The 9,827-nt window shown below is 36.1% G+C and overlaps 1 protein-coding gene across 1 annotated transcript; it reads right to left on the bottom strand.

The window, feature by feature from the left end:
* Nucleotides 1–6,249: 6,249 nt before the first annotated feature.
* pnpo (pyridoxamine 5'-phosphate oxidase) lies at nucleotides 6,250–9,796 on the bottom strand. Its single transcript, XM_084433466.1, has 7 exons — nucleotides 9,577–9,796; nucleotides 9,033–9,157; nucleotides 8,814–8,913; nucleotides 8,660–8,713; nucleotides 8,352–8,480; nucleotides 7,406–7,476; nucleotides 6,250–7,299 (listed from the first exon to the last, which is right to left on the bottom strand). The coding sequence occupies exons 1-7, from the start codon at nucleotides 9,760–9,762 to the stop codon at nucleotides 7,134–7,136; spliced, it is 831 nt and encodes a 276-aa protein (XP_084289592.1). The 5' UTR covers nucleotides 9,763–9,796; the 3' UTR covers nucleotides 6,250–7,133.
* Between the last annotated feature and the right edge of the window lie 31 nt (nucleotides 9,797–9,827).

Genomic DNA, 9,827 nt, shown 5'->3' with positions numbered 1-9,827 from the left:
TTTTGTGTGCAAAGATTTATGGTAAATATCCAGCTCTTTCCTCAGTTTTATTTGAACAAGGTGGTTATATAGATTTTTCTGTTTGCCGGTTCACAGCTCACCTTATCTAATGTGTTCGGCAAAGGGACTTTGGCTGTAAATATGACTGGTGTCTCAGGTGTTTCTAACAAGAGGCTCCACCCGTCTGTTTTCTGACAGAGCAGATTAAAATCAGCAAAGAATGAAAAGCTGTAATAGTTTAAAGTTTGAAATAAAGGCCTGTGACACTATTATGCAATGTTAAAATCAAAGATAGGATTGTTTTACTGTTGCTTTTAAAGGTTTGAACACTCTCAGAAAAAAAGGTACAAAAGATGTCACTGGAGCGTGACAGTTTGTTTCTTTTAGGTACTAATATTTACACTTTAGGTACTAATGTACCTTTAAGGTACCACTATGTACCCTTTAGGTACAAAACCTTTTGAAAAGGTACCTCCCTGCAGTGACAGATTTTGTACCTTTTTTTCTGAGAATGTAGGCCTATATCTTGGACAACGAACATCTGCAACACTATCAGGCTACTTAACTAACGTTCCCAGAAGAGGCCTTTCAAAAGAGACTTATATTGTACTCCAAGCAGAGCTGTTTTAATCACTCCAAAGACTATTTCTGCTCCTTGCCAAGAACAGAAATCAGAATTTTAATCCTAAACCGGTTAAGCTCTTTAATGGTCTTGTGAAGCACAATGGCTGTAACAGTTAAGGGGAACCATAGGCAATGCATTATTTTCATATTTTTTGAATGACATTCAAACCTGCTCCTATCTCAGCTGGGGATCCAGTATCCGTCTGTGATTTCCCCCACATTATGCAAATGCAAGCATCAGCTGTCTGGTGGCGTTGAGAAATTAAACATCAGAGGTGAAATTGTGAATAAGCTCAGGTGGCAAGCATCCTTCTGTTGTTATAAAAACCCCATAAAAAAAATAAAATAAAAAAAAAACTTTTTAATGTAAAAACCACATTCAAGAATACAAAATATGTATGAATAAAAACCACTGACCTTTGCATTGGCAGTTTGAAAAGCATATGGAATACAAATAAACCAGCTCGAACATATCTATCTATCTATCTATCTATCTATCTATCTATCTATCTATCTATCTATCTATCTATCTGTCTGTCTATCTATCTATCTATCTATCTATCTATCTATCTATCTATCTATCTATCTATCATGATATAACATGAGAGCGGACTATGGCCTCTGTAACAGTTATAGGAACGATATTATTGTTTATTTTAATGTAGAATAAAACTGGCCTGAATTAGCTTGCATCTATTTACTGTATTGAAATGGTTTATCTGGCAGTCGGTCTTGATTTGGGAAGGTGACTATCTTTTTGGTTGACCATGCAAATGTTAAACCAACTTCGCGCTCCCATGAGGTCGTTCACCCAGATAGCCCTCCCTCTTTCGGTCACATGGCTGTAACATTTACTCATGTTGCATTGGGTTGGACCTAATGTTCAACTTGGACTGAAACTGCGTTTGTGTGAGGCTTTACACGCTGCTGTCTTAACAGGAGAGGGAGATAAAACAAGACTGATAAAGAGAGAGGGAGGAAGGGAGGGACCAAGAGAGAGGAAGGTGAAAGAGAACACCTGTAGCATGAGATGCTTCATTCAAAGCAGGCATTTAGAAGGAGGGAGATTAATTAAGAGAAGAGGAAGTAAAAAGGTGAGAAGGTATTAGCTCTCAGCACGCTGAACCTGAGCAGCAAAGTGAAGTTAGTGAGTGAACACCGAGGGCAGCTTGTCAAAGCCACAATGGTTTAACTTCTTCTGGACACCTGTTCATCTAAACCAAGAGCACTTTTCACGACTTTTCAGGTGAGACTGATCAGAAGCTCTTTTTGTGGTTTGATATTGTTGGTGAACTGCAGTTGTTCTTGTATTTCTTCATTCTTTTTGCATAGACAAGATTATTAGAGTTTGCATTCTTAATTTGCCATTTTTTTTTCAGTGCGGTTAAACAGTGATATTTAAAATGACATGCATAAAACGAATGATCAAACAGAGTAGTTTTAAACACATTAGTATAATTTGAACATGTGTTTTGATCATGGATTCTTCTAAAAGAGCCTGTTAAGAACAAACGATTCAGTGAAGGCGTCCCTTGAGAGGCTGTATGCTATATGGGAAGGCATGTTGTAGGGCCCAGATGAGAAAGATGTAACATTTGGGACACGAACAGCAGCGATTTGATGTCCAGACCTAGACTTGCAGGCAAACTCGACACCCATGACTGCTCTGAATACGGCAGGGCCTGGCTGTCCTTGGGTTAACCTCTCCTCTCTTCAAACATTTGTATCACCAGGAAGGCTTTGAACTTGGTTAGTGATTTCCTAGATTTAGACAGGCACATTGTGCCCTCTCTGTGATCTCTGAGGTTCTTTAGTGCTGCTCAGTCACACAACGAAGAAAACAAAGTAACTTATTATCTAGCTCTAAGGATATACCTCCTGAGTAGCTGACGGTCAGGTGACTTTTAAGAATTAGCTGCAAACTATTAAATACAACTATTGTTATTTAAAATGTATGTACTCATTTTTTTTTTTGTGGTCATTTTTTATAGTGCATTTTTTAAAGATTTCTATCAGGTCTGATTTTTTTTTTTTAATCAGTCTTTGAGTAAAATTCTGACATGCACATCCATGGGACATTTTGAATATGCAGGCTCTGACTCATAATTCGACATGATCAATAAGCATGAACAATAAAACCATTAAATGAACCTTCACACCAGCTGAGGAAAGCACCTGACTCTCCAGGATTAAACCTTACAGTCAGTTTCAAAGTGCAACAAGATCTCCTCTACATACATCTACAATCTACTTGGCCACAACAAACTAAGTGCAATTAAGGTGAAAGAGTATAGTATAGCAACTTCTAAAAGTGACTGAATCCTGTCATTATGTAATTGTAGAAGATCAGTGACAAATCCAGTGGAGAGACTCTGTTACCTCATAAAATGTTCCTATTCCCTCAAATGCCCCCTTATTTTGTCATTGGCAGACATGAAAACATGAAAATGTTTTCTGTTTTGTGTTCAATTAGGGCTGTTGGCGTTGTCTCTGACCCTTTATGGCAGGGGTTTTCATTATTTTTCATGCCGGTAACCCCCAAATATTATGATCCCCTCACAAGAAACCCCTTTTCTAGAATGCAGCAATATTCTTTTACTGTATAAAGCCTTATTTATACTGTGTGGAAAAAATAGTAAGAATGTGTACTTGTAAAAAATAATGGATTATTTACTTTAGCTGAGACACTTCAGATGCCATGTTCACCATGATTGTTTTGAATTGCTTGAAATGTGATTGGAATCACTTCAAAAAAAGAAAATACAATTAAGAGCGACATGTGCACTGCAAGTCTGTCATATAGGCTACATAAAATTATAATGAGAACATCATAATAATTGTGTGCTTGGGACATGGATTTTAATGGTGAGACTTTTGTTTTTGTAATCAGGCTCTCAAAAATTCTATAATAATTTGGATTTAGATTTATCTTCCAATATATCGGATATCGGCTTTCAAATATAAAGAATTATCGGTTATCGGTATCAGCCCAAATGTTCATATCGGTGCATCCCGAATAGATTATATATACATATATATATATATATATATATATATATATATATATATATAATCTACTAGGGATGCACTGATATGAACATTTTGGCTGATACCGATATTCGATATATTGGCCGATAAATATAAATATATATATATATATATATATATATATATATATATACATACATACACGTATATGTCTATTTATACATCTGATGTTTAACGAACTCCACCCTGATGTGAGAAAGGAGCTTTGTCACATTTTAATGGAATTCAAAAAGTATTCACGTGGAGACGCTGTCTTGTTTTCTTGCATGAACCCTCGATGAGTAATATTACCAGAAACTTTGAAGTATATGAGGTGGCAACTGCCAAGTGAAGGGTGTGTTTACTAGCCTACTGATACTTGAAATCTTATCTCACGCCATTGCTATAAAACCTGCTGCATCCGCTGGACAAACCATAGCACATTCTTTAATACATTATTTAATGATGACTATGACAATGTTGCTAAGGGACCAGATGTCACACCCATACCAGCCATTCGCATTACTGTTACCAGTACGCAGGTATGCGAGTCTCCTGTATTTGGTTGCTATGACATGGGTAAATCATTGTACATGCTTTGTGTGATGTGTACACTATCTATGCACTGTCCAATATTACATAACAAATTATACTCTATCGGAGTGGGATGAAACACGAAGTTGTCCGTCAAGTTGATGTTCATGTGTCTTGGTTCTCGCAATGTTATTTTGGTGCATCTCAGATCTCATGGGAGTGACAGGGGATCCAGTGGTGCTCTTCATTAATTAAACAGCTGAGCAGCGGAGTCAGGTGTCCTCGTGTTATTCTAATCTAATCACTGGATGAGAAGACACACATTTGACCTCACAAAGAAAATGTTGCTGCTTACAATGTGCTTAAGTATGCAAATAAGCCTTTATGCTAAAGTTCTGATGCGGTTTTTGTATCCATAAAAACACATCCTAGGGCAAAAACTGTGAGTTTGGGTGATAAATGAGAGTGTTGTGCTATGCACTGGAGAATTAAGCCGCTTGCAGACTCACAGTTCATATTCCATCACATTCTTCAACATCTCTTACCTCTAGCTACCTTATATGTTCATTCCCTCCCAAGGAACCCTCTAAAATGTAGCAATATTTCTACTACAAAAACTTCATAATGTGTGAGAGAAAAAAAAATAGCAAGAATGCTTACTTTGTAAAAACAAAAATACACATTTTAAATGTTTATTTTTTTTCTACCCACTGTTAATGTCAGATGTATAAACCTTCATTTTATTATTATTTTTTTATATATTCTTTAACATAGTACAGTAAATAGTTCCAAAGAAACTAGCAGAGAATATTGCCTTAGAACCCAGTGAGAAATATAAAGGTGACAGTGGCCAATAATATATATATATCATCATAATATCCTTTACCTCTAACAAATCTGCATTCATGTTATAGGTCTACCGCTTTTACCATCTCCCTTTCGCACCTGTCATGGCCGACCCTGCATGGTGGAAACTCACCTTCCTCAGAAAAAAGAAGTCAGAGGCGAAGGTCCTATACGAAATACCGCCCGACTTAAGCACCAACAATGCAAATAAAGACCTGGGCAATGATGTCGCAGACAACAATTTGGATGCCAGACTGGAAAAAATTGTGGATAAATCTGGGACCAAAGGCCGTCACGTCAAAGTCTCCAATTCTGGGCGGTTCAAGGAGAAGAAGAAGATTCGCGCAAGTCTGACGGAAAACGCAAGCCTTTTCCCTGAAACCGCTAGGACAGACAAGAGCCATGTGGAAAAATAACACCCAGACAAAGCATACCATTTGGGGACTGTTTATACCTGCATACATACATTAATTTTTACTCATTTTTATTTGTAAATTCCCGGAGTTACTGACGCAGCGAAGATACTGGAACAGAAAATTAATATTTTTTTACAGCCCGTGCTTTAATTTAAAGCAGCCCTCGAGATGAATATTAAATAGTTTATATTTCCTAGTATTCATAATCATAAAAAATATATTGCACTGCTCATAAAATACGATATGTTCACTGTTGGACAATTAAAATACCTGACAATTAAGGCACAGAAATCGCAACTCTACTGACTTTTGTTTATAATTAATACAATCCTTTCATTTTTAAATTGGTCATAAAAATCTACATGTAAAATTAGCAACAAACGTGGAAAACAGACTGTTGTTTAGCTTGCATTTTAATGGACTGCTGTGCCCTTTGATTAGCACTTGATGACGTGTTTTTATGTTATTTTTTGTGGTTGAACATCAGTTGTGCTTAGGACTTTATCTCTGATTTTATCAGTTTACCATAAAAAGGGTTTCAAATGATGCATGGACAGCCAGAGTCACAGCACGTGAGAGATAAGTTCTCCAACTACCACTACAGCTTTAATTTGCCATGTTTAATCTGTACTTGTCTATTGTTTACTGCAATCTTTGAAAGGTTATTAGTAAAATATGCTAAATAAAGATTTTTATTGACATTGCTGAGATGTGTTAAAAAGTGTAGGGAAAAAAAAGCACAAGTTGTTTTGATTCCACTGCCATCTTCTGGCAAAAAAAAAACAACCTCAATGAACATTGCTGCAAAAATTAAACAGGTTTATTACTTTCTTGTTTTTCTTTTTTTAATTTACATTTACAGAAAAGGTCACCAGTCATTACAGAACTACATCCAAATGGACAATTATTTTAGGGCAACATTTAAATTGACACATTTGTCTAGCAGAATATTTGTTGTATATCATGAATGCTGCACAAACAGAGGAACATGTTGGGATGTTTTTGTTGTTGTGACCGAAGTCCAAAGTTGATGTTCTCTAAAACTACAGTTAAGGCTGCAAGTACAGCTGTGCCTTTCAATTATTAATAAACATTACATCAGACTTTGCACTTGCAAGTTATAGATTAAGAATATGTTGAGGTCAGTTTGGTCACACTTTACATTAGGTGTCTTTAACTACAATGTGCTTACATACAAATTTGTTAGGTACAATGTGCTTACATACAAATTTGTTAGGTACAATGTGCTTACATACAAATTTGTTAGGTACAATGTGCTTACATACAAATTTGTTAGGTACAATGTGCTTACATACAAATTTGTTAGGTACAATGTGGAGGATATGGGTAACGTTAGGGACAGGTTTCATTTCAATTGAAATGTTAGCACATAGTAAATACACTTATTATTAAGTGGGACCGTCAGTTTTGAAGGCTTAATGACAAACGCTGCAACAAAGCACCATTTCTAATGCAACACATGATTTATATTCACAAAATCATGTTTACAGTGAAAATCTCCTTTCAGGTTTTGGTTAAGACAATACGAACGTAGGCAAATATGGAATAGTAAGTCTTCACAAGTCAGTTAATGCCCTGGTGGCATTTTAAATGACAGTTGCTTTCATGTAATGATGATGTATTGATGTCACAGACGGTGATGTTAATTTCACAGCATGTGCAGAATCAAGGGGACAAGCGTTGGTATATCCAGCCCCCCTCTGCTTGATGCTGCATATCCCCCAGCTCAGTCTCTCCATCTTTTGGCCGCACAAATACTATTCGGTCATGTAATCTATTGGTCTGACCCTGCCAGAACTCAATCAGGGAGGGTTTCACAATGTATCCACCCCTGCAGAAAAAAAATATATCCATAATGATGATGATGATGATAATCATAAAATAAACAATAAAAACAGGAATTTGAATTTTGAAATGAATAAACGAAGATTACACACCAGTAATCTGGCATCGGTACATCCGTGTCCTTATACTTTTCTTCAAGCTCTGCATTCTTTTCTCTCAGGTACTTTAAGGGGCACACAAAAAAACTGGTCAATAAAACATTAACGTTTAACTGAATGCTGAAATAGATTGTGTCCGTGTTATTTAGATAGTTTTTATAAATATGTTGAATTAGCTTTTATTTTTTATATTTTAAGAATTAATTTTAATTAACATTTTTATTTATTTTAAATAAATATTACCATTTAGGTTTAATTTAATTTAAGTTGGGTTATGGTTTTAGTTTTTCATTTATTTCCAGTTAGTAATTGTATTGCTTCAACTTTTTTCAGTTGGTTGCCAATAGAATATTTCTCAATTTAATTTAGTTATTTTTTCATCTAATATTTATGTTTCATTTTATTTCAGCTGTATTTCAATTAACATGAATGTGTTTAATAGTTTTAGTTCACAATGCACCAGAGAAACAAGTGCGGCGTCTTCTTTAGAATATTTGAACTTCTGTTTTTGCGGTAGCTCTGTATATTTCTATAGCATCACTGTCTAAGAGTAATTAGCCAGTGAAGTGTGAAGTGTCATTATGGGCATTGTAATGTTTAAAGTGAATGACAAATGTCAGTAGATTAAAGGTATAGTGGAGGATCTTTCCGAATTTTAGATAAGACCCGCCCTCTCCACTTTTTGAATAAGTTTGATTGATTCACCAGAATGATTGACAATTAGGAGGACCAATAGTATAGGTGATCCACCCGGAAGTAAAAAATCCTTCGCTATACCTTTAAGAACATTTTCAAATGAGCGGCTCATTCATAAATCTGTAAGATATTACCTTCATACTGTGGAAATATAAATCGGAAGACAGAACACAATGAGTGCATCACTGAAAAGGGGCAGGGCTACATAGGTCTATACTATAGGATAGTTGAAAGTGATACTCACTTGTCGGCTTGGTATTACGGTGCTCTGCCTGCTAACAACAGCTCCGATCTGACTGCTCTTGGGCCTTGAGTGGAAGTATTCATGTGAACTCTCATACGGGATTCTCTCTACAGTGCCTTCAATGCGGACCTGTTTGTGCACAAAACTTCACATTACAAAAAATACAATGGGGTCCTAAAATCCAAGACTACATTTACAATGAGTGTGTTTTTTGTTTTGTTTTTAGGACAAATATTAAAACAAAAGATAATATTCTAATGATCTGATTTTGCTGGAGAAGATTCTGAGTTCTACGAAAAAACACTCACCTGCCTGTTTAATGGTTCCCAGTAAAAGACAAGACAGGCATGGGGATTGCTGTTCTATATGATTGAAATAAAGAGGTAATTTTAAAAGACACAAAGATGCAAAGGTAAATCCATATGGACATTTACTAAATAAAATATTGTTTTAAAGACTCACCAGCTCTGAACCTTTCCGACTCTCATAGTTGGAAAAGAAGCGAAATCCCTCCTCGCTGTAGCCTTTCAGAAGGACCATGCGTGCAGAGGGGCGACCGTCCCTTTAGAAGAGACAAGAGACATGCATTTGGGCGGAACTGAATTAGTGAATTATTGCATTATTAAATACAAGCTATACTGTAGACTTGCATATACTGATGAACTGCAATGATATTCTTACTTGGTGGCTGTTGCAAGACACATTGCATTGGCTTCCCCCACCTCAGGGCATTTAGTGGCTTGATCAAACCAGCTGCCAAATTGCTTAATTGGATCTAAAGAAGCAAGCTGATCCTCCTCAAAACACTGGATGAAATTAAGAAATAGTACATAATTATATACTTATATATTTTTTTAATTCATTATTTACTTATTTACTCTCTCATAATTCTCTCCATACGATCTTAATTAGTAAAAGATTGATGGAAGTCCACCTTTCAATGTCAACTGATAATGCACAAGGTCAATGCATTAATTATTTATCATTTTTTAAACACTTCTGCAAAGCACCCAAGTCAGTTGCAGATCATTAATAAAATGCTCAATATTTTAGAATCACATTAATAAGGTTTTATACAAATAATACAGAATATTACTGTTCTTCTTATAGCCTTTTAGTATAAAAAAAAAAATCTCAGTGCAATAGTTCTTTAGAATAGGGTCCGAGGTCATGGACATACACAAGACATGACATAACCCGTCAAAGCCCAAAATATGCCTCCCACCTCCTGATCGCTCTTATAGCTCTTTCTCATGTTACTCAGATCCATGTTGGTGCCGCTGTCCGTAAATTCCCTGCAGAAAAACGGGAAAGGATTTCGGACTGCCAAGGCAACACCAGGTTCAATAAGCTGCACAATGTTGCTGATGTTCCTAGACGAGCAGAAGCTCAAAAGACGTCTCACTCTCATGCCTGCAGCTCCAAACCTGCGTCATCACGTTCATGCTCTTACGTAAACGTTATGAAAACTCAATC

This window comes from Rutilus rutilus, assembly GCF_951802725.1.
Source record: "Rutilus rutilus genome assembly, chromosome: 16".
Lineage (NCBI taxonomy): Eukaryota > Metazoa > Chordata > Actinopteri > Cypriniformes > Leuciscidae > Rutilus > Rutilus rutilus.
The sequence above is the reverse complement of the archived record's forward strand: the minus strand, read 5'-3'. Positions and strand labels throughout refer to the sequence as shown.